This window comes from Panthera tigris, chromosome E1 (genome assembly GCF_018350195.1).
Source record: "Panthera tigris isolate Pti1 chromosome E1, P.tigris_Pti1_mat1.1, whole genome shotgun sequence".
Lineage (NCBI taxonomy): Eukaryota > Metazoa > Chordata > Mammalia > Carnivora > Felidae > Panthera > Panthera tigris.
In genome coordinates, this window is record NC_056673.1 from 55,733,315 (window position 1) to 55,757,444 (window position 24,130).

General features: G+C 56.8%; 1 protein-coding gene across 8 annotated transcripts; it reads right to left on the reverse strand.

Annotated features, from left to right (window-relative positions):
- Positions 1 to 566: 566 nt before the first annotated feature.
- On the reverse strand, positions 567 to 23,434 carry FBF1 (Fas binding factor 1). Of its 8 annotated transcripts, none has more exons than XR_006211079.1 (32): positions 23,134 to 23,434; positions 22,686 to 22,741; positions 22,081 to 22,166; positions 21,506 to 21,533; positions 20,330 to 20,371; positions 18,935 to 19,028; positions 18,114 to 18,174; positions 17,256 to 17,306; positions 15,588 to 15,729; positions 15,035 to 15,112; positions 14,357 to 14,476; positions 13,868 to 14,006; positions 13,598 to 13,731; positions 12,430 to 12,529; positions 10,918 to 11,376; positions 9,505 to 9,603; positions 9,058 to 9,146; positions 8,836 to 8,894; positions 7,886 to 8,041; positions 7,654 to 7,754; positions 7,322 to 7,528; positions 6,483 to 6,590; positions 6,264 to 6,403; positions 6,054 to 6,172; positions 4,914 to 5,036; positions 4,643 to 4,828; positions 3,817 to 3,993; positions 3,586 to 3,723; positions 3,378 to 3,495; positions 2,364 to 2,473; positions 1,561 to 1,771; positions 567 to 1,421 (listed from the first exon to the last, which is right to left on the reverse strand). XR_006211079.1 is itself a non-coding variant. In XM_042966188.1 (31 exons), the coding sequence occupies exons 3-31, from the start codon at positions 22,081 to 22,083 to the stop codon at positions 1,688 to 1,690; spliced, it is 3,462 nt and encodes a 1,153-aa protein (XP_042822122.1). In that variant the 5' UTR covers positions 22,084 to 22,166; positions 22,686 to 22,741; positions 23,134 to 23,434; the 3' UTR covers positions 567 to 1,687. The 8 variants fall into 8 exon arrangements, 5 of the variants coding, with proteins under 5 accessions (XP_042822122.1, XP_042822119.1, XP_042822121.1 ...); XR_006211080.1 differs by having other exon boundaries at positions 567 to 702; positions 1,304 to 1,771; XR_006211081.1 differs by lacking the exon at positions 567 to 1,421 and adding an exon at positions 2,035 to 2,153 and having other exon boundaries at positions 1,682 to 1,771.
- Positions 23,435 to 24,130: the final 696 nt, after the last annotated feature.

Below are 24,130 nucleotides of genomic sequence, written 5' to 3' on the forward strand. Positions count from 1 at the left end.
AAGCTCGTTCCTGTGGGTCTCCCTGCTGCGTGATCCTGTCTGTCAGGGGACTGAGGAAATGCCAGCTGCCCCCAGGCCGAGCCAGTGCTTACAACTCTGCAGGTGTTCACACGGGTGGCAACGTATTCGGCTGTTGAGAGGAAGACCCGATTCCAAGCTTCACCGAGGTTTCAAATGGGACACTGACGCGTCCCTCCTTGGGGCAGAAGCAGCCTGGAGATTCCCACACCTCACAATAGCACTGCGTGTAGGGCGCTCTTCTAGAAGGAGGCAGCAGAGTGAGGTGGTTGACAGGCTGGGGCTTTGGAATGTGCCCAAGCAAAAGGTGCTATTTTCTGTCAGCTGGGGCCGACTATTTAATCTCCTTGAGCCTCTGAGCCTCTGTGCCTTCATGTGTGAGGTAGGGCTGGTCCTCATCCCCTTCTCCTGGTCACGACACAGCCGTCTGATGTGTGAACCCAGGCCAGAAGGTCCCAGTGCCAGCCAGCCTTCCAGCAAGTAACAGTGCTACAGAGCCAACACCTCTAAATCACCGACTCAGGAGTCACGGCACATCGTAACAGTGCTGTCATTAAGAATATAGCAATTTAATGGGTCCAAGATGAAGGCTGTAAATTGTTGGTACACAAAGAAGATCCTTCTGAAAGCTCGTACGTGCCTGCTCGGACCCGCTCCGCCTCGTCCTCCTCTGCCCTTTGTCCTCTAATGGAAGGTAACCAGTCACTGGCCGATGGAAGCCGCTTCAGGATAACTGTGGTCACGTCAGTGGAGTCCCTCCATCCTCAGGTTTGCTGGGACAACTACCAAGCCTCCGCCCCTCTCCTGAGGCCCCTGCAGGGAAATGTGCCAAGGCGCCCTCCCCGGGGGGCAGCCTGGGTCCGGTCCGGGCCTGCACAGCTCCCCAGTGCTCTCTACCCTCCCAGGGCAGGGGCCCTCGCTCCCTTTCTTCTTTCCCATCTGCTGTGACTTCATAGCAGGTGAACAGGACAGAGAAGCCTCTCTACTGTTCCCTCCCCACACCCCACCCCACCCCACCGTCACCTGGGTCCTGCCTCTGGGAAGCCCTATCAGAAGAAGCCGACAGGCCAGTGTCTGCGCGAGGCTGGTCAGCTCCCCAGGCAGCTGGGAATGAGGCTGAGGCTGAGAGCCCGTCATACTGAGAGGCAAGACCTGGGTGGGCGACACCCTCCCTGTCCCCACAATACCGCCCGCCTCCTTGCCAGGAGGGTAGAAGGCCCTTCAGAACGTGTGCTCTGACCCCGTGTCCCAGTTTGGGAGGAGAGCCCGTGCAGGCTCTGCTGACCTCTCGGAGGGGGCAGGAGGCTGCTCGTGGAGTCATTCAAGAAGACACCCAGGTGAAAGTATCCTGCCTGCTGAGGAAGGGAGAGGTCCACAGGCCCAGTCAGAGCCTCGGATCCGAGCTGCAGGTCGGGGGTGGAGAACCAGTGGCTGGCGGTGTGGTGTCGTAGGGCTGTTGTCAGCCCCACACCTCCCAGAGGCCGTTGCCCCTCAAGCCCCAGAGGCTCCAGGCATTGGCTGGAGGGCTCAGAGAGAACGCACTTGCACCCTGTTCCCGGGAAGAGCTGTAATCAGGCCCCGGGCACCCCACTCCTCAGAGCTGGCAGCCGGTGGGGCGGTGGGGGAGACTTCCGGGGTTGGAGGCCTTGCTGAGGAGACAGCGGAGCCTTCAGGCTGAATGGGATGTCATATTGTAGGAGGCTTTCTTCAGGGTCTCCAGGAAGAACTGTTCATTCTCCAGGAAGTCACGGTCCTGAAAGGCAGAGCTGGCTGAGCGGTCCCCCTCTGGCTCCCTCCTGTACCCACTTCTGAGAACAGGGACACTGGCTTGCAGGACCGAGAGCAAGGTGGAGCCAGCCCTCACTCAGGGGCCCTCTCCCCACGCACTCCCTGGCTCGGGGATGCAGGGACATGGACGTGAATGAGACAGACCAGGTCTTAGTCTGGCGAGGCCCCTCGTCAGCACATGGCTTCACCTCTCTAAGCCTGTTTATAGACCGGAGATAATAACATTACCTGCCCGTAGGGCTGGGGGAGGGCAGAGGCTCAAACTGCCCATACAGCTTTCCCACGGAGCCTGGCTTGCAGGAAGTGCTCCGTAAGTGATAGCTGCGATCTTTACGGTCGCAAGGTTACTGTGAGGTTCAACAGAGATGATGGATGCCAGTTACGTCCCACAGAACCAGGCCTGGAGTACGGGTCTCAGAAATGCTCACTAGGCAATCTGCACTATTATTCTGGGGTGGAGTGGGGGCTCCGCACCCCCCGGGGCCCAGGGCGTGCTCCTTCCTGCCTCCCACCAGGAGCCCTGGGCCCAGAGCCGGTGGGCGGCTCAGGAGACTCACCTGCTCAGCTGTGTGTTTCAGCAGCATGAGCCTGGCGTGGAGGTGCGAGGGGCCCAGGCCGGCGGGTGGCCGGCTGCACCCGAGGGGGGTGGGGGCAGGAGCCACAGTGGCTGAAAAGGTGAAGGAGGAAGTCAGGGGTGCAGCACAGGTGGGAGAACAGAACAGCCGCGGCTGGTTTCCTGGGGGCCTTCTCACCACCGTGGGAGGCTGCAACCCGGACAACCTTCTGGGCACTTCCACCAACTCTCCAGAGCCTTTGAGAATGCTCATGGGATCTTACCTGGCAAGTCCAATCCTAGGAATTTACTCGAGGGAAATAAGGCAGAGGCGCAGAGATGTATGTACAAACATCTCCGCTGAGTGTTTATCTTAGTGACAAAAACCAGCTCACTAAAAAACATGGAGCATAATGGACAATTATGCCGAGTAAGAATTATGATCGGGGGCGCCTGGGTGGCTCAGTCGGTTATGCATCCGACTCTTGATTTCGACTCAGGTCATGATCTCGCGGTTCGTGAAATCGAGTCCTGAGTTGGGCTCTACGCTGACAGTGCGGAGCTGGCTTGGGATTCTCTCCACCTCCCTCTCTGCTTCTCTCTCTTTCGTAATAAATACATAAATATTAAAAAGAGGAATTATGGTTAAATGTTTAATTACTGATAGGAAAACACGTTCTGATGTATATTTCTGAGTGGAAAAACTCAAGGCACAAAACATACGATGTCAAATTTTTTTAAAAACATGCACAGTGTAGAACACTACACCCCAAATGTTAACAGTGGTTTTCTCTAGAGAGGGATGTTTTATAAAACAGCGTTCCTCTCTCTTACGTCTTGCTTTGTTTTCTCTAACGGACGTGCGTTACTTGTGTAACAAGGGACTAGTGAGCGGACTCCCACGGGCCCCCTAACCCCAGCGGAGGGAGGCTGATCCTGGCAGCCGGGCCCGACCCCCAGCAGCCCGACCCGGCCCAGCCCAGCCCACTTCCGTCCTCGCCCTTTGGGAGCTACTCACCGCTCAGGCAGGACGCTGCCGGGCACTGGGTCCCAGGGAACAGCGCCGCGGGGCCGGAGGGCAGGTCCTGGCGGATGCGGTCCAGCCGCAGCCTCTGCTGGGCTAGACTCAGGTGCTCCTGTCCCCGACCCCAGAGAGAAGGACGTGGCTGTGAGGGTGGGTGACCAGAGGGGGTCGTGGGGGCCGCCGGAGCGGGGAGGAGCCTTGCCTCGTGCACGTGCTGCTCCTGCTGCCTCAGCCGCTCCTGCTGCCGCTGCACCAGCTGCAGCCGCGCCCGCTGCCCCTGCTGCACCTGCCGGGCCTCACGCAGCGCCCGCTGCCCCTCCTCAAACTTCTCCGAGGCTACCTGCGGGGAGACAGGCAGGGTCAGCCGTGCCGGGCGGGGGCGGGGGGGGGGGTGGTGTCCCGGCTGTGCCCCCGGAGCTGAGCAGCTCAGCACCTGGCTCATGCTCTCCACCTCCTCGGCGCGGAGCCTGGTGCGCAGGGCAGCGGCGCTGACCCGCTCCTTCTCCAGCCGCAGCTCCTGCCGCTCCCGCTCCAGGGCCTCCCTCTCAGCCGCCAGCTGCTCCTCCTTGGCTCGGAGCTCACTGGCTCTGATCTTCAGCTCGGCTTGCTCCTGGACACAGCAAAGCCTCCGCTGCCTTCTCCTCTCCAGAACCAACGGCCCTGGCCCGCCCTGCATTGTTTCCTCGGCTCTGATCCACCCCGATTCTGGAGGAGGTGGTGGGGCAAGGGGTCCGAGAGGCTTGGGGTCAAGCCTCGGGGCCGCTCCTCACCGGGGGCCCAATTTCTCTGGACCCCAGCTTCCTCAATTCTAGAATATTTAAGTCATGGGGTGCCTGGCTGGCTTAGTCGGTCAAGTGTCCGACTTTGGCTCAGGTCATGATCTCACAGTTCGTGAGTTTGAGCCCCGCGTCAGGCTCCATGCAGATCGCTTGGGGCCTGCTTCGGATTCTATGTGTCCCTCTCTCTTTCTGCCCCTTCCCTGTTCACATTCTGTCTCTCTCTCTAAAATAAATTAACCTTAAAAAAAAAAAAATTTAGAGTATCTAACTCTTGGGAACGCAGTGAGGATTGAATAAGGGTTTGTGTATAAAGCACCTAGGACCGTCAAAGGCAGTTTTTATCATACGATCGTTGTTTTAATCCCGACACTCTAGGCTCTTTGCTTAGTGAATACATCCTGACGGAGGAGCAGGGAGGCCGGGGGAAGGAAAGGGCAGGGCTGCCGAGCTCCCCGCCGTCCCAGAGGCCCCGGGCCCTACCTTGGCCAGGCTGATGAGGGTGCCCTCCCGCTGGGTGTCCACCTGCAGCGCCCTCTCGGCCTCACGCTCGGCCCGCTCCTTGCTCAGCTTCTGCTGCGCGAAGAAGTCGGCCCACTCGGCCGCTAGGCGCCGCCGCTCCTCCCCACACCTGTGCATGACGGACTTCTGCTCCTCCAGCAAGGCGCTCTGGGATGAGGGGGCAAGGGCACGGGGTGAGGGTCCGCGGGCTTGCGGCAGGGATCACAGCGGAGCGTGGCGTGGCTACACTCACCTTGGCCTTCTCCAGCTCCTCCCGCTCCATGGCGATCTGCTGGCCCATGACCTTCCTCTGCTCCTCTAGAGCGCGCCGCGTGGACTCAGCTTTGCACTGCTCGGCATTCACCCGCCATCGCTCCTGGGGGCGGGTGAGGTCTGAGGACACATGCCCCCTTGACCCTCCACCTGCCCCCACGTCTGGCCCGACTGCGCCCCCGGCAGCAGTGCAAACGCACCTGCCCCTCCCACACTATGCCACAAACACCTCGTTTCTGGAGAGGTACAGAAGGAGGGGGGCTGAGCGGGGCTCCCAGGGCCCGGCCGCTCGGATGAACTGTACCAAGGCCTGGTGGCTCAGGAACGGCCACTGAGAAGCAGCGGGCCGCTCCACAGGGCCCGAGAACAGCCACATCCCTGCTCCCTGAAATGCCAGCTACTCATGCTGCCTGCCCGTCTCCTGTCCACCGTGCGGGCGAGTGTGCCAGGGCGGGTGTGACACGGCATTCGCCGGGGCACCGGGGGCCACACAAGCGCGAGCTCAGAAGCTTGACTGTGCCTGGCCCGAGGCAGGGGCTTAATCAAGTCACCAAATGGAGAACTGAATACATATGGTTCACGCTACAAGAGCACCTATGTCTACATCTTGATGAGTCTACAGGATGCCCAGGACATCCTCAGGGGCCATCTCCGACTAGTGGGGAATTGACATTTTCTCCTATATTGCTAACTGGACTTTTTTTTTTTTTAATATTTATTTTTTGGGAGGGCACAAGTGGGGGAGGGGCAGAGAGAGAGGGACAGAGGATGTGAAGTGGGCTCTGTGCCGACAGGCTGACAGCAGTGAGCCCATGCGGGGCTCGAACTCTCCAACTCCCAACGTGGGATCATGACCCGAACCGAAATCGGATGCTCAACCGACTGCCACCCAGGTGCCCCTGCTAACTGGACTTTAATTTTTCAGCGTAACGTTCTCATGTTATAAGCTGGTACGAGATATGCGGGAGTTTAAAAACGCATCTGTTATGGCTCAGGAGGCACAGGCTTCAGTCGCCAGACAACCGTGACAGACCCAGGCGAAGTGGGCAGGCAGGGAGGCGCTGCTGACACCCTGGGGTCAGCTGGGGACGCAGGCCCTGCCGGCGGGAGGGCGGCCCACCTGCTCTAGCAGCCGGCTCTGCTCCGTCAGGCGCGCCTCCGTCTTCCCCATGACCTCCTGGAGCCGGCTCCGCTCTTCCTCCATGTCCCGCTGCTGCCGGCCCAGTCTCTCCTGCAGCACTGGGGGACCGCAGGGGGCTTAGCGCCCGCCCGCCGCCCGGCGAGATGGGGGGGGGGGGGCGGGAGGGGGGCCCCGCGGCCCACCCGGTACCTCGGAGCTGCTCGTCACGCTGCCGGAGCCCCAGCTCCCGCTCCTGGGCCGTGCTGAGGTGCGAGGCTTCCACGCGGGAGGACAGCTCGTGCAGGCTGCTGGAGAACTTCTCCATCTGCTCAATGACGCCATTCAGGGACCTGGGGGAGCACCGGGTCAGCCCGGCGCGGAGCCCCAGCACTGCCCCTCGGCTGGGCCGGGCCCGGACGGCGCACGTACCGCGTGTGGGAGGTGGCGCTGGTGACGGCGTCAATCTCCCGGTCCTTCAGCAGCTTCAGCCGCTGCAGCTGCTCCTCGTGGTCCTTGCGCATCTCCAGGATGGAGGCCCTGAGGGGACCGTGGGGGCGGCGCAGTGAGCACGGGGCAGCTCTGCGAGTGAGGGGGCTCGGCCATCAGTGCTCCTGGGCTCTCCTCCTCCTCCGCTCCTCCAGGCGCTGCCTCTGCTTCCCTGGCTCCTCATCCTTATCTGTCCTGGGACCTCAATGCCACATCCACTCTAACGGGGAGATTCCTTCTGTTACTCAGCAAAGGACACTTTCCACAGAAAAAAAGACAGGTGCGTGCACAGCCTCTTCTTGTCTGGCCAATCGGAGATGTGTTAGAAGGCCTGCTCTGCCTGCATTGACTGGTTCCCCTAATGGACCCCTTCTTAGTTTGCTCTCATCGAGATCGGACATCTCATCAGCCGGATGGACACGGCAGGCACAACGCTGCAAACCCCTTCTAGACTCGAGAGCTCTGGCAGGTGAGGGGCTTGACCTGTGCTGAGTTAGGGCCTCAGGTTCTTGCTGCTGCCAGGACTTACCTAAACAGTCAGGGACCCCTCAGGCCTGCAGGGGCACCTGCCCCATTGCTGTAGGGGTGGTGGGCCCTCCCCTGAGAAGGGGCGATGGCTCACTGTGCGTGGCCTTGGTTCTCATATGGAAAAGAAAGGGTCAAGCCTGAGCTGCTATGCCTCTGCCAGGGGTCTCCACTTCCTCCGGCCGTCCTGGAAGCCGGCTCTCTCCCCGCCTGCCTGCCTGCCCGCCCCAGGTCTCTCCTTCACCACTGCCCCTCACCGCTGCAGCTCCCGGAGCCGCTCCATCTCCTGGTCCTTCTCTTGTGCGGCGGCCGCCAAACGCCGCTGGTGCTGGGCCGTGAGCTCGGCACGGGCCTGCTCGGCTTCCCGGCACTGCGACAGATACCGGGCCGACAGCTCCTCGTGCTCCCTCCGCAGCCGCTCTTCCCGTTGCTGGTACGATGTTTCTAGCATCTTTACGTGGCTTCTGCCAACAAAGCATGCAGCTGTGGGGCTTAGAGGGCGAGGGCAGATGCCCAAAGACCTCTCTGAGTACATCAGCGCAGGCAGGCCTCGAGCCTCGGGACGCCCAGGTGGGAGGAGCATGGGTACCTGTGAGCACTCTCGAGGAGCTCCAGGTCTGCCTGGTGTCGCTGCTGCAAGCTCTCCAACAGCAGCTGGTGCTGGGTCCGCTCCAGCTCCAGCTTCCGCACCTGGAGATGGCGGGAGGGAGGGCGGTGGGCTCTCTGGGACACCGGGGGAGCCTTCCAGCCCTCAGAGGGACACCCTTCCGCCCCAGCTTCGCCCCCCCCCCCCCCCAGCCCGTGGCCCCTCTGCCCTTCACCTGGGCCTCCAGCTCTGCCAGCCGGGCCTGACTCTGCAGAAGGTCAGCCTGGAGCTCGGCAGTGCCACTCTGCAGCTGCACCTGTGCGGCCAGGAGCTGCCTCTGGTATTCTGTGCCCGGTACCAGGCTCCGTGCCAGGGACTCTGGCAACAGGGACTGTAGGAGAGGGCGGGAGACGTTTCCGGGGTTAGGCAGAGGACAGGGACTCAGCTGAGCCCAGCTACCTCTGGCTCTCAGCTTGCTAGGCCTCCTGGCCCCTGTGCCTGATCTGTGGCTGCAGACGGGGACGAAGACATGGCACCAAAAGGCCAAGGGCGAGGCCTTGGAGTCATGTAGTCACTGCACCTCCCCACTGGGTCTGGTTAGAACGGGTCTCCCCCCTCCCTCCGAACAACATCCTCCCAGCAGATGTTCCAGATCCCTAGACAGCCGGGAGAGCCCCGGCAGCATCTCAGCTGTGACAAAAGCTCCCGGCCCTGGCACCTTCCGTGGGCCCGAAGTCCGAATGTTGGCTGCTACCCTGCTTCCTGTGGGTGGCCTACTACCCACCATCTCCAAAGGTGCTTCTGGGTTACTGGGGAAATGTCTCTGTGGCCTCCTCACAGCTGGGCTCAGAGGTGGCTGGGAAACAGGTGGCGTGGCAGCGGGACGATGGCAGGTATGGAGGCGGCTTTCGAGACGGAACGACAGGATGCCTACCGCCCTGCTTTCTGACCGGAGTATTCCCAGCTGCCCCTGCCTGGGTGCCATCTCTAATTCCCTCCCTGAGCTGGAAAATTAGTGCCCAACTCTGCCTGAGAGCGGCAAGGCTAGAAGCTGAGGAAAGTGCTGGCGGTGGGGAGGGGGGTGCTGGTGAGCCGTCCAATGTCCTGACACATGACTCCCGACAGGCTGCTGTGGCCCCTGCCCCGTGGGCCTGAGGCCTATTCCTGTTTGTCCGCTCTCCCTACCTGGACAGGCACAGAAGGGCCTGTGGTCTCCTGGGAGCTGGGGAAGCAGGCTGCAGGCTCTGAAAATCAACAGTGGAGAAATGAGCAGGAGGCCCAGAGAGACCGGAGGTCTCGCGTGTGCATTTGGGAGTCCAGCCCTACTTGTCTCCCGGGCCCTGAAAGAAGCACCAAGTGCCTCTTCCGCTTCCAGAGGTAAAGCACCACACAAAGGAGAAAACAAACCGGTGCTAGAGAGATCTGCACGGGCTGTTCCCCTCTGGGGGTCACCGACACGGAGGGCCAAGGCAGCCTGGTTCCAAGTCACGGGGGACCTGAGGACACAAGAGATTTGGGGGTGGGGGTCAGTGGTGGCAAGATGAACAGCCTGCTGTGTAGGACGCAGAGAGGTACGAAGAGGGTTGGCGTGGGCAGTAAAGGAGAACATCAGGTGCAGAGAGTTGACTGGAAAGGCCTGGTGGCTGGCAGTTTACTAAGAGTCAGTCTTGGTTGGGCAGAGGAGATGGGGACCTGGCTTTGAGTCCCCTTAGTCAGCGGGCCTGATATAAGGTATTAAATGCCATATGCCAAGCTGACCAACAGCCCAGCACGGCTGCCCATCATCTCTGAAGAAAGGGGCCCGTGCAGGCCCGACCCAGCCTCTCCCCCACCCTCAGCCCCCCGCAGACACACCCTGAGGTGGTGGGTCCTGCCGGTGGCTTGTGTGCCGCTGTTCCTGAGGACCCTCCAGCAGGCGCTTGCTTGACCCCCTGAGTGCTGGCAACAGGCTGGCTGAGGAAGCAAATGTTAAAGCAAAGGTGGCAGAAGGTTCAGGTTAGACTGGACGTGGCTGGGCAGGGACACGGCCTGAGCATGAAGTGATTAGCCATTCCCTGAGCCCCAGTCTGAGCGCCCCTGGCCTTCTAGTAACCCTTTTTTCTTTCTTCAATTTGTTTTTGTTATGTTTACTTATTTTTTGAGACAAAGCACAAGGGGGGGGGAGGAGCAGACAGAGAGGGAGACACAGAATCTGAAGCAGGCTCCAAGCTGTCAGCATGGACCCCGATGAGGGGCTCGAACCCACGAACCATGAGATCGTGACCTGAGCTGAAGTTGGACGCTTAACCGACTGAGCCACCCAGGCGCCCCGCCCCTCCAGTACCCCTTCTTGGCCCCAGTGCCTGCTAGGGCACAGTGAGTGGCACTGACCATGTGTTGACAGTGCCAGTAGTGACAACCGAGGTGTTACAGACACCAGAGTTAAGTTCGAGTTCAAGCTCAAGACATTTTTCTGGCCCATGTAGGTCTGCTGAGTTAGACTGGGGCTCTGCTCACTCTCCTGCCAGGTTCAGCTCCCTTTGGGCTCCTCTCTTCTCTTGTCCGTGGTTCCCATCCATTTTGGCTCTCAGGGTCAGGGGAAAGCTTTCCTCTTGGTTTCAGATGGAGGTCAAAGCCACCCTCCTCGTTCACACCAACCCCAGGGTTGGGTTATGCTCCTGGCCTGTCACGCAACTGCCCACTTCACCTCTTCCTTGCTCTGGCCACACAGCATCTTGCTACTTCCTCTGCATGATCCTGGTCTTGCTGGTCCCTTTTACCCTCCTGCCCTCGGAGGTCGGTTGCTATCCTGCCCCCACAGATCTCCACTCAGTGGGTTTCCTCAGGAGTTGCCCCTTAGCCACTGTCTTCTCTCACACTCCCCAAAAGCACCAGTGCACGTCATGTATTTTAGCTCGGGGCAGCAGAGGCGCCAATAAGTTTAGACACTGGGTTTTTTTGTGAGCAGGGCCCTTATTCAGAGGCACCAGGATGGCTGTGCTTTCGTCACATCAGGGCACCCTCTTTCCCTGCCTGATCAAGTCAGCCCTTGTCCACATGGCAGTCAGGGTACGTCAACGACCTCCTGGTCCCCTCATGTCTGCACCTGGGCAAGAGCGGGGAGCCGGACGCTCTCTCTGCCGCACCCAGGGGAAGTAGAGAGGCACAGCTAAGAGGAGATGTGGGCTGGCACTCGTGACCGAGGCGCCGACATGGGCAAGGTTGGACCCCCCCCCGCCCCCCCACCACCCGGCCCTCCCTCCACTAGGCAGCAGCCCAAGCCTGCACCTGCTGGAAGGGGGACTGCCCGCTGCCCCCACCAAGTTCTGGTCTCTGGAGGCCTCGGTGTGCTCCTCTCGGGCCAGACCTCGGGACTTCTTCCGACACAAGGCATAGCTCAGCCAGTCCTCTTCCTCTTTCTCCTTAGATGCTCCCAGCTGTGAAGGCTGGCCGGCTCTGGCAGGGAAACCTGCACCCTCTGGAGCTGGCTGGGCCCCCGGAGAGGAGGTGGGCAGCCCAGCTGGGGCAGAGTGCTGGCTCCTGGGAGGGGGCGCGGAAGGAGTGGAGAGCGCCTCCCCTCCCCTCTGAACCTCTCTGGTGGGGGAGGGAGGGAACAGGTCCTCGTCCTTCAGGCCCAGCCAGTCAGCTCCTCCCTTCCTGGGGTGGGTGGGGCTGGCGGCCACTGGCGTGCTCCTTTTGGAGGCTGGTTCTCCCCTGGGGTCTGCGCCACCTTCTGCTGAGAACCTACTTCAAGACAGAGAGGAGGAGGTCTAAGGCAGGGCAAGCCGTCCATCCTGCGAGCCCCCTGACCAGCCTTTCCCTCCGCTGCTTGGGGGTGACTGTGAGCGAGAGGTTGCCCGGGGCTCTGTGCAGCCAGCCCGACACCCCGTGAGCACAGTGCCCACGCCAGCTCGGGTGACAGGGCAGCGGGCAGCTGAGTGCCATTACTAGAACACCATCAAACACACGTCCTCAATTCCACCACGTGAACGGGGGACAGTTTCATTTACAGCAAACAGGACCGAATCACAGCCGCGGGCACACTCGTCCAGAGAAAATGCAGTCGGGTCAAGTGGTTTTAGGTTTTCCATTAACATTTTATTACCTGTTCATTTATTTGGCCACTGCCTGGAAGTGTCACTGGCCAGTGGCAGCGGGTTGCAAGGTCTAAGAATACCCGGGGACTGAGAAAAATGTCAGTGTGTGTGGCGGGTTATTTAGATACAAAGAGGCTGAAAAGGCCAACATGGTATAAGGCCAACATCTGCTGAGTCTGGGCGAGGGATCGGAGGCAGTGCTTTGTACCGGTCTTACAACTTTTCCGTCAGTTTGAAATCATTTCAAAGCATAAAGTTTAACATCTATATGGGGAGGAAAACTCCAAATTCAGAAAATTCTATCCACTAACTTAATGTTTTATGGCACACTGGGACGAGCCTGCTGCCAGGCATCGCGGCAGGCCCCAGAGCAGTTCCTGGGGAGCAGGGTGTGAGAAGCCACCGAAGGTTCTCGGTCTCGCTACCCCAGGGATTGGACATTCCTCGGGGAGATCTGCTGACATTAGCTGTTTGTGGCCTTAAGGGCTCCAGGCGGAGTTGGGGTCCCCTCTTGCTTTTCCTTCCAAGGAGGCTAGAAGGAAATGGGCCTGTGTGGATGGGACGGGGCAACCCCCTCTTCTCCTTCAGCACCCACAGGGTGCCACCCCTCTGTCTTGTATGCCGTGGTTCCCAAACTGGGGCACTTCCTCCTTCCCAGTGGGCACCTGCCCCCAAAACCAAGCTCCCAGCAGGCCCTGCTTACCTGACCGACTGCCGGTGGGACTGCCGGCCCTCGCAGGAGCCCACAGTGGGCTGATAGGCCCCAAAGGTGAAGTCCTCATCACCCCAGGGATCTTCTTTGTCTGAAAATGAAGAGGCTTGTGATCTAGAGCAAGGGAGTCAGATTCTTTTGTGGCTGCAGAACACTGTTTAAGAAAAAAACAACAAAAACTGAACTGGCAGGGGCGCGTGGGTGGCTCAGTTGGTTGAGTGTCCCACTTGGGCTCAGGTCATGATATCTCACGGTCCGTGAGTTCGAGTCCTGCGTTGGGCTCCACGCTGTCAGCTCAGAGCCTGGAGCCTGCTTCAAGTTCTGTGTCTCCCTCTCCCTCTGCCCCTCTCCTGCTCATGCTCTATCCGTTTCAAAATTAAATAAATGTTAAACAAAAAAAAAAAAACTGAACCGGCAGCTTGACGTGTCAGGCAAGTGAGTAAAGAGGAGGCCGCTCTGGGGAAAAGCAGGGGTGCAGTGCTGGGTGTGAGCCCAGCGTCTCAGGGTCTGGCACACAGGGCATCATCTGGGAGTGGTGACGGAGGCACTGGCGGGGTCCTGCCCCAGACAGCCTTTGGATGAGGCCTGGTGAGCCGCGTGTGTTATGAGAATGATTCTCAACACGCGGCCCATGGGCCAACGCTTTGAGAAACCGTGGTCTGGATGATGATTTTCAAACTGTGAGCTGCTATCCATCAGCCAGAGCCGATTTAATGAGTCACAACCAATGTGTTTGTAAATCAAGTAGTGCCCAGATAAAAAATAACAGAATGCTGAACACGGTAGTTGTTATTTCGGGACACTTTTGTCTTAGTCATAATAATGTGTGTGTGATGTAAAGCTTCTAAAAAAAAACTTTTTTTTTAAATGTTTATTCATTTTTGAGAGAGAGAGACAAAGAAAAGTGCATGTGCACAAGCAGGGAAGGGACACAGAGAGGGGGACAGAGGATTTGAAGCAGGCTCCACACTGACAGCAGAGAGCTGGATGCGGGGCTTGAACTTACAAACTGTGAGATCATGACTTGAGCCGAAGTCGGTCGCTTAACCGACTGAGCCACCCAGGCGCCCTGTAAAGCTTATTTGTTATTATGGGCTGTGGTAGAAATGTGGTCTAGGGGTCCCCCACCTCGCCTCCCCTACCCCACGAGCCTCCTCACCCTGTGGCCTCTGGAACTTCTTGTCCAGCTTGAATTCCCTGTGTTCCCTAGTGCCCGGGCGAGCCAGGAGTTTGGTGGCAGTCCCCCGACCCAGCAGCTCATCCAGTCTGGAGCGAGCAGGACGGGGCCCTTCCCTGCAGGACGGGACACACGCAGGAGCACGTGAACATGAGGGGCTCCTGGGGGTGGGGGGCGTCACTGGACCCACTCTCTAGCTTTTCCCAGGACCTGAAGTGTGGCCAGCGTCTCTCTACTTATAAGGACCCTTACTGGTCTCCCATCTGCCTCCTTTCTGCTGTGGGGCTGTCTGCAAAGCCCAGGGTGGCCATGATGTCATCCTCCTCATCAAATAGCACTTCTTCTTTCTTTCGGACCGGGGTGTCCCCAGGAGTTAGAGGAATAGAAGGACCTAGAACACAGAACACGGGGCGCAAGGCCCACGGCCCACCATGCCCTCAACCGTACTGTCTGAATGGGTCGAGGGGGGTGTTTCTCTGTAACCCGGACCTCTGGCTGTGTCAGCAGGCGTTGCACATGTCCGGTCTGCCCATAGGACCTGACTGCCCTCCCCCCCCCCCCCCCCCCCGCCCAGCGTCACGCATCCCACCTCCCTGTTCGGAGAGACCGATAATCCCTTGGTCCAGCATCTGAGGCCTATGGTCCCGGCCTGGCAGAGTTCTGGCTCTGTACTGCAGACTCCAGCCAGCCTGCTGCCCACTGCATCTGCCCCAGGACGTGTCACAAGCCCACCCTCCCTACCTTGATCTCTGACTGGGGCTGTGCCCTTTTCGGAAGCCAGTTTACTCTCTGTCCTGGGTGGCTTCTTGGTGGTTCCTTCCTCATCATCGGAGAGAAGTCCCGCCAATGGGTCTTCCAAGTCTCACGGCCAGAAGGGCAAGCACAAGTCAGACTGCACGCTCCGTTCAGAGAACAAGCCCTGCTAGATTTCTAGCTATTCCCACACATGAACAGGCCGCTCAGCACCCCAGAGGACACAGACCGGGCTCAGCAAGGAGACAGGGAGCTGGAGAGTGGGCCCGGCCTGCAGTCCAGCATGGCGGGCCCCGGCCTGCCCGTGCGCCCCCCAACTCTGCTGTCTGTACAGCCTTCTGGAAATGTCCCCCAAGCATCAGAAGTGAAGTAAATACAATGTTTGTGCGTTTGGAAAAGGAAAGGGAATTCTTATACTTTATAAAACCTTCAGTTTGATGTCTGGCTTCAAAGTCCTTGCAAATAAGTTACTCCAATCTCCCAGCCACTACAACACAATCGGTCCCTCCCTGAATTCCTGAGGAGTTGAACCAGTGGCACCGGCTGTCTGCTCCTCCTCTGACACGCGTGGCAACCTGACCTTGGGCAAGCAAGTAGGCATTACCCAGGTGCCTCCACTCTGAAAACCAAAGTGACCCAGAAGCGTGACCACGGGGCCTGTGGTACCTTCGAAGGAAAACTTCCTGTACTGATGCCCAAAGTTGCCGGGAGAGGGAGGGGACTTCTTGGCAGGAATGGTGTCCCCTGCAAGAAGCAAACAGAAGGCAAGGTCACGGGCCTGGGCCTCTCCCAGCCAAGGTCCTGCCACACCATGACAGGGACCCTGGGGTGGTGTGCACTTCTCTCTGGGCGTGCTGGGGGCTCATGGCCGTGCAGACTGTTCTCCCACAGGCTTCTGCCAGGGAAACGTGGTCCGAGGCCACCTCCCGCCCCTCCGTCACATGTCATCACTCCAAACAGAGTCACAGACTTGGGAGGTACACGGGCTACCACCAAGTTCCCCAAATTAACTCAGGTGGTTTTTCCAGGAGCTGCCATGTTGCACTTAGAGGCAATGGAACCACAGGAGGCAGGAGGAAGCTGTCCCCTCCCCCGCCACAAACACTCAAATGGCCTCTCCACCCCCCGCAGAGAAAACCCACAGCAGTGACAGCTCCCTTCCGAGTATCTGCCCCGAGTCCCCAGAATGTCCAGACACCAGGCGCTCTCTCCCACTCGCCTTTCTCACTGGCTGTTAATAGGCCGGCAGATTTAGGATGACTAGGCAACTCTTCTTTCCCAGAGCCCTTTGCAGCTCTTTTGCTGGAGGCCAGATCGGACTTCTTCAGACCCAAGAGATCGGCATCCATGTCGTCCAGATCCTGGAAAAGCGGGAGGGAGGGAGGAATCCCCACGGGTGCTTGGCTAGTGGCCGCTAAACGTCCCCGTGCTCTGCATAGCCTGGTGGTGACACTGCCTCCATATTTCACGGGGGACACACGGGGACTTGGTTTGGGGCTCTGACCCCAACAGGGGTAGAGAACAAGGCCAGAGGCCAGGCCGAAGCACAAAGTCTCCACTGGCTCGGTCTCTGATAAGCCCCCTGGTCTCGGATGGTACCCCTACCACCATTTCAGCCAGGGGCACTAAAACCTGTTTGCTGTTGCTTCTCCCACAGGCTCAGTAAGCGGTGAAGCTCTATTTATGGTGGGAACAAAACTGCATGGTCCTGGGGTTGAGGACTCAAAGAGACTGTCCTGGGCTGTGAAAAGGGGCCCGGGGGCGACAGTCAAGGAGTCCTTAGCCCGCCTGGGTCAGAAGAGGCAGAGTGTGATGAAGATGCTGTTCCGGGTCAGTGAAGGTTCTCTGGTGATGACACAAGCCACTAGGCACCCAGCCAAGCGTCTCCTGGCCACCACGGCCCCTGGTACAGACTCGCCAAATGCTGATCCTCTTAAGGGGACGAGGACTTCGATCTGGGAGGATGCTTGGCAGCCCAGGGGCAGAAGCGTGAGGGACAAAGGGGAACGAGAAAACTACGCAGGAACGAAGCGAGCTGGGAGAGAAAACTGAACCAAAGGTAAGCAGAGCAAGCTGGGGGACAGGGGCCCAGCTTGTGGTTCTGGCGTGAGACTCAAAGAGTCACCGCCGGCAGCAGAGGCAGAGGGCTTGGGGGTGGCCGCCAAGGGTGCCAGCCAGCTGGCCTCGGGGAAGAGAGATTTCAGGATGAGGTTGAAGAGGCTCACTATGGAGTCAAGAAGGGAGCAGACTCTGATTCTTCGGCCCCTCCCGCCCCCCCCAAGGCTGAAAGCAAGCGCTGGGCCGGGGACGTGGGTTAACCAGAGGGGCAAGAGACTGCTGCTCGACGGAAGGGCAGGGGGGAGCAGAGGTGACCTAAGGTTTCAGACCCCAGCCAGGCCACCTGCACCTTGGAAGATTATCTTATAAACTGTACAGAATTTATGTCTTAAAATTCCATTGCCAAGCTTAGCTTGGGGCTTGATCCAACGAGAGCACAGCCAGACTGAAGGGGATTTGGCAGGGGATGTGGAAAGAAATACAGACAACAGTTAAGAAGCAGCATTAGAGGAGTCTCTCCTCCTCTCCCCTCAATGGTGGTGTTGGTACAGGGACGCAGCCCGGAGTCTCTGGGAGGAAGCCAGCCCCACTGCACTAGGGGCCTATCGCATGACGGTGTCTCTGGGTAGTGAATCTCTATAAACCAGGAAAACAGACTTCTATCCAGAGGGACAGGAAGGGCATCAGCTCATAGATGAGCTCCATTCTTGACTAGAAAGGGCTCAGAAACACGAATTGCAGCGGGAGAACCACGAGGGAGAAGGAAGGCTTGGCATGGAACACCTGGGTCGTGCCCCGGGTCCCAGAGCTGTGCAAGCGGGTGCCTTACCTTCATGGTCTGGAGGAGAGCCTGCGGGTCTGCGTCCGAGATGTCTGAAATCTAAGTGTGCAGGACAGTAAGGATGTGTCAGTCGAGGACCACCAAAGCTCAGGGGTCTAGCTCCTTGTTGCCTTGCTTCTGTGAGGGCAGAGCTCGGCCAGTGCGGCACAGATAGGAGGTCCTGCCTTCACCTGGGACTTAGGGTAGTTGGAAGCCAAACCTCCCCAGGTGTGGAGGCCCAGAAAGTGCTGCCGCTTTCTGTCCCTCCCAAATGGAATGAACCCTTTCCATTGGAAAGAACCCTTTCCGATGGAATGAAATGGAAAGAACGCTTTCATTAATGGGCTCAAATTATGCCACTTCCCAGGGGCACCTGGTTGGCTCAGTAGGTTAAGCGTTCAACTCTTGATTTCGGCTCAGGTCACGATCTCATGGTTTGTGGGATTGAGCCCCGTGTCTGGCTCCGTGATGAACGTGGAGACTGCTTGGGATTCTCTCCCTGTCTCTCTCTCTCTCTCTGCCCCTGTCCTGCTCGCACACTCTCTCAATCTCTCTCAAAATAAATTAACTTAAAAAAATTATACTACTTTTCAGTTGTGTGATTGGACAGCTGGGGAGCTTGTGACAGGAGGCCCAGTTACGAAGGGCAACACAAGCTCTGCTCTCCAGTGCATCTCACTGGTAGGAAGGAAAAGCATGTTGGGTCCACAATGGGGTCCACTTGGCGGCCTTTGGGTATCATTTTAAAAAACACACCAGCTTTGCAGAAACTACTAAACCCTTCTGTGAGAAACCTCCCAGCCACCACCCATTTCGCTGCTTTTAGGGATAAGCAGAGAGGGTGGGGGTAGGGTGGGCCAGGCTCACCTCAGCATCAGGTCCTGTCAGGCCTGCTGTGGTGCTGAAGGCACAGTCTTCCAGGAGGAACCTGCAAAGATGCGGAATTGGGATCCACCTGCAACCCCAGGGCACTAACTGATTCCAAGAAAGGAAGGTAGCTTAGAGAGTAACCAGTGAACCCGTAAGACTTCTCCGGGAGAACAGGACAGAGCTGCTCAAAGGAATTTCACAGGCCACCTAAGGCAGAGCTTTTCACTTTTTCTAAAGCAGGAGAGCCCCTTTAAAGACAATCCGGTAAACACTCGTGGTGAGCACAGGATAACTACAGACTTGTCCGACCGCTATGCGGTACATTTGAAAGTATTTTAACACTGTGTGTCAGCTGTACTTCAAAAGAAACAGCCACAAGATTGGAAAAATAAACAACCAAACTGTTCAAAGCAACAGATAAAAGAGAAAAACAGAATTGCTTGGCCAAGATGAAGGTGGAGGGTGGAGAACTCCTACAACTCCCTCCCATTGCTCAATGGTCAGGAGCACTTTAGAAGAATAAGCAATCTGAAAGCCAATTCTTTTATTCTGGGGAAAAGAAAATTGAGGCTCAGAGAGGTTCAACAATCACCCAAGACCACACAGTAAGTCGTATATGCAGGACTAGTAGCCGGGACTTCTGACCCCTGGTCAGTTCTCTTTCTACCCTTCAGGCTCGTTCACGGACCGGGAACAGGGAGAAGGGAAGAAATCAGTGACAGCAGGAGTAGGGCAGAGAGGAAGTGGAAAGTGGGGTGAGGAGGCAAGAGCATTTGGACCGAAGGGGCCACAGCCACCCAAGCCAGTCCTGCACTTACTTTGTTCTAGCCCTTGAAGAAGGGAGCGCCTGGGTTACGGCCATGGCATCTCGGGCTCGGGAAGCTAGTTTCACAGGCTCCTCGGGTAGTGTCACTGGAAAAACACACACACACACACACACACACACACACACACACACACACCAGAAGAGGTGCCATTTGGCTAGGGAACTGAAGTCCAGATGAAAAGGACTGAGAGTTCCCCACCAAGCTCCCCAGAAAAACCTTCTTGCAGGAAGGTCAACCCTGAAAGCCAACTGGTGCCAGATGAAGAGCCCAACCCCACCACACTGCAGGGAAAGGCAGAAAGAGCGATGCACTCCGCCACCCAAAGCTCTTGGCCGAACACAGGGCTTGGGATCCATGGGTTCTTCTGGGCTGGGTGCGGGGAGCCTCAGCCTTGCTGTCCCCGGTGAGCATTCCAGGACCCTGAAGCCCTGCTCCTCAGGGCAGATGCGGACACACAGGATAAGGACCTCGTATCCAGAATATATAAGAAACTCCTACAACTCAACAGTCAACAGACAACCCAATTTCCAAAAGGAGCTGATTAGACCTTTCTCCAAAGAAGTGCAAATGGCCAATCAACTCATAAAAAACAGATTCAGGATCATTAGTCATCAGGGAAATGGACATCAAACCCCCAATGAGACACCACTGCACATGCGCTAGGATGGGGATAACCAAAGAGACAAAATAACAAGTCCTGTGTGAAGATATGGAAAAACTGGAACCTTCGTATCCTGCTGGCGGGAACGTAAGACGGAAAATGCTTTGGTGGCTCCTCAAAAGTTAAACATCGAGTTACCATGCAAGTGATCCCATTCCCCAGTAGACACCCGAAAGAACTGAAAACATATGGCCACTCAAAAACGTGTACATGAATGTCCCTAAGAGCGTTATTCATCAGAGCCACGCCGAAACGTGGAAACCATCCGAATGTCCAGCACCTCAGGAGCGGATCAGCAAAACATGGTCCGTCCACACACGGAAATACCGTCCAGCCATAGGAAGGAACGGAGACAGGAACGGTGCAGGCGAACCTCGTGAGCACCACGGTGGGTGAACGAAGCCACACGCAAAAGCCATGGGCGATGTGATTCCATTTGATACCACATGTCTCCAACAGGCGAGCCCGTAGGGAAGGAAAGTGAGTAAGTGGGGTTGAGGGAAGGGAGAGTAAGGAGTGACTGCTAGCGGGCATGGGGTTTCTTTACGGGGTGATGAAAATGTTCTGCAATTAGACTGTGGTGATGGTTGTATAACTTTGTGAACACACTAAAAGCCAGTGAAATGTGTACTTAAAGGGAGTGAATTTTACGTGAATTAGATTTCAATTAAAAAAAAAAAAAAGGATAAGCCTAAAGCAGGGGATTCTGGGAAAGGGGCACTTACTCTCATCCCCCAAGAGGTCACCGAGGACATCATCAATGGAGCCTAGAACAGAAAAGGAGGCAGCAAGACTTCAGGAGGAAACAAGAATGTCCTCACAAGTTTCACATCTTGAGACCTTATCCCAGTTCCAGACTCCTCAACACCAGAGTGCTCAGATGCTGGGGCCTGGGCCCAGCTCTCTCTTCGGTGGCCACGAGATGTTTCCTGATTCTCTGGTAACAGACCACAATGCCTTCTTGAAAGACCCCAGGGTAGAAATCAAAAATCACTTTCTCAAAGGACGATGCTGAAGATTTTCAAGAGAACCTACATCCTAGGGGACACACTGGCCAACGAGCCAGTCTTCCAGACCCTGAATAAAGCCCGGCGAGCTTCCTTGGAAAAGGTGTCCAAGATTTCTAGGCACACACAAGCTTCTTTCACACCAACAGCCTCCTTGTATCCTTCCACCTGAGACCTCCTCCTCCCCCCAGAACTGGTCTGGAGGCACACCTCCTCGGCCACTTTCCAAAGGGGGCACGTGGGAGAAACCCAAAGTACAAGCACTGAATTAGTTCTCGAATCCAGCTTAAGTGCCTTTACCACCCTTAATCCCAGCCGTATACTTCTGGATACAGAGCCCAACAAGAAGCTTTTCCCAAGCCCCATCCCTTGTTTATTTCTGGATTACTCTGAGGGCCGACAGGCAGCACAGGGAGTTCCCTAGGCAGACCAGAGCCACCTGTGTAATTATGGCAAAATCAGCAAGTTACAGGCACGTCTAAGTTGTTTGTGGATGAAAGATTGGGGAATTATTTTTGGCTTAAGGCTGATGTTCCATTTCTCCACTCACCTTTCTTTCTTTTTTTTTTTTATAACAAGGATTTTCTTCTCTTTTTCTTCTTCTTAAGTTTATTTATTTTGAGAGAGAGAGCAAATGCAGGAGAGAGGCAGAGAGACAGGGAGAGGGAGAGGGAGAGGGAGAGGGAGAGGGAGAGGGAGAGGGAGGGAGGGAGGGGGAGAGAGAGAGAGAGAGAGAGAGAGAGAGAGAGAGAGAGAGAATCCCAAGCAGCTTCCACAGTGTCAGCACAGAGCCCAAAATGGGGCTTGAACTCAGAACTGTGGGATCATGACCTGAGCTGAAATCAAGAGTCGGACGCTTAACTGACTGAGCCACCCAGGCACCCCTCGACTCACCTTTCAATCCCTTTTTGGTTTTTGGTGCCTAAAATGGGGAAAAAAAAAAAAACCCTAAATCAAACAGTGAACATGGCTGAAACTGAGAATACAGAATAAATTGCTTTTGCCAAGTCACCAGAGGAAAAGGAGCACCAATCGCATTTAGAGACAGAAGCTCTTTATACTTTCCTAGAGTTTCAGACAATAGACTCATTCGGAGCATGGAAACAGCCCCCACGAACCAGCAACAGATGCCACCGTGGGTGCCATCCGGTGGGCAGAAGTCTCCCTTTTCCCTGATTTCCAGATGCCACGTGCAAACCCTCCCGGGCAGGATGTAACATAACTGGGAAGGGTTTCCCTTATTCTGTGTCCCTGACTTCTCAACACCAGCAAGAGACACTTAGAAATGCTTCCAGCTGACCATGCAGAGGCTCAGAAGTCTTGCTCATTGTGTAAATCAGATATCAATTCTACTTGCCATCATTCTCCTCTTGGGACCATATCCTGGTCCTTGTCAGCCAGCCCCGAAAGTCCCCCATGCAGTCAAGATCTTGGGGGTGAAAGTAGGGTTGCGTCTGCATTCTGCCTACCATCTCAAGACTCTGGGAGCTGCTTGTAGCTTGTTCACAGTGCTGTCCAGCTCATTTGAATTCTGCCCACATCAGGCTCATCCTCCCTAATGAAGAAAATGCAAGTGGTTGCTTAAAAACAATGTAGTTTTAACAGGGCTTGGGCCCAAGGCCCATCAAGGCTTCTGTCTCTTTACTCATCGGAGAGGTCAAAACCTAGCTCGATAAATTAAAAATTCTTTACCCGGAGAGCAACTTAGATGAGAAGCAAAGTGCTCTGGATGACTTAATGAGCTGAGATTACTCACATAAAGTGGGGTGGTCCTCATGCCTCACCCTGAAGGAGGACGCAGGAGATGGTAGGTACCCATCTCAGGAGGAAGGTGGGTGCCACTCACTGTGGCCAACAGGCATTCCCCGCCAACACCCACGACTACTTTCTCGGCAGCATTCGGCACAAAGAGTGGATGTGAGGCTGCTTGCTCCTTAACACTATGTTCACCAATGGCAGAAATTTTCCCCTTCAGGCTGACTGTAAATCCGACTTAGCCCATTAATAGAGAAGTGTTTTACTCAGACTGTCACTCTCTCCTTCCCCATCCTGACCATTAATTACCAAGACAGACCTTCCCATGCCTTGGAAGAAAGGAGTCGGAGGGGGTCATCTCTGGTATTGCCGGTCCTGTTAACAGAATGCAAAGTTCGTCTAGGATTAGGTACGGGGGCCACTCTGAATGTTTGTGTTGCTCTTTCTTTGTGATGGCAGTTTTCACGACCTACAAGTCCAAGCACGTTTTGTCTCATAGATCACATCCAGGAGTTTCTTCCATCTCCCAGGGATCCTGTCCCAGCCTCCCAGACCGCGGGAATCTCTGAGAAGTTTGCAAAGGCCAAAGGGCCACAGAGTACCATCGCGTCATCGCCTCCGCTCAGCCAACTCCGTCCGTGTCTGGCATTTTAAAATCCCGAGCCCGCCCCTTAGCAAGGGCCCGCTCCACGGTCGGGAGACTCCGCGCCCCTCCCTGCTTCACCCCCTCCACGCGCCCACCCCAGCTCAACCCGAGCGCCACCTACTCTCCTCCCAGCCCCTGAAATCCCCCGGGTTACGCGCCGTTCCCCGCAGAGGCGCAGCGGCTGGGACCTGTCCCAGCCATAGCCGCTGGTCAGGACCCCACTCGAGCCCGGCTCGCCCTGGTCTCTCGCCGGGAGCCCCGCGAACGCCAATCTCTCAGTTGCGCGGCCTTCGGCAGAAAAGTGAGTCTCGAGGCATCCTGGGAGTTGTAGTCCTCGGCCCGGAGCCAGAGGAGCAGGGGACGCCGAGATAAACTACATTTCCCAGAGTGCCCGTCGCGGCCGTTAGTCGAGGCCAGGCCTGTTTGCGGCCCTGCGCGTTGCTAGGAGCTGCCTCCACGCCACTTGTGGAGGGCGCCCGCTCCAAGGCCGGTGGGATTCTTCCTCTGGTCCTCCTTCCAGGACTGCCGGGACCTGGGTTCCAAGACCGAACACTTATCCTTCCGCACTCATCCGAAGGCTGACTCGTGACCGGGTGAAGGGCGTGAGAAATGTGCTAAGACTGGAAAATTGACGTGTGAAACCATGAACAATTATCTACGGATCCCACACCCCGAAACTTAGGGAAGTGTCTATGACCTCCCGGTTCAGTTGTGAAAATCAAAGGTGCGGAGCCAGGATAGAACCCAAACACGGCCACCCAATAAGGGCACGTAACGCATTTTGTGTTAATTACAGGTTTTATTAAGGTTCTTGTCAAACTTTACAAAGGAAAAAGCGGTTTATGGTTTGGCTTACCCGCAGCCCAAGCCAAACAGGGCTGGCAGGGCACGGTTGTCTGATCGTGGTTCCCAAGTTCTGGACCCGTGCACCTCCTTGGTGCTACCACCTCTACTGACTGGCTCCGCCAGGGATGGGTAACAATACATGCTAACTAACTGCATCTTGTCAGGTAGGAACCAAACGCAAACCCTAACAGTAAAAGGGAAATAGGTAGCAGGTAATTATACACTCTGAAGAACACAAGTAATTTCCTTGAATCCACAGCGATTGGAAATTA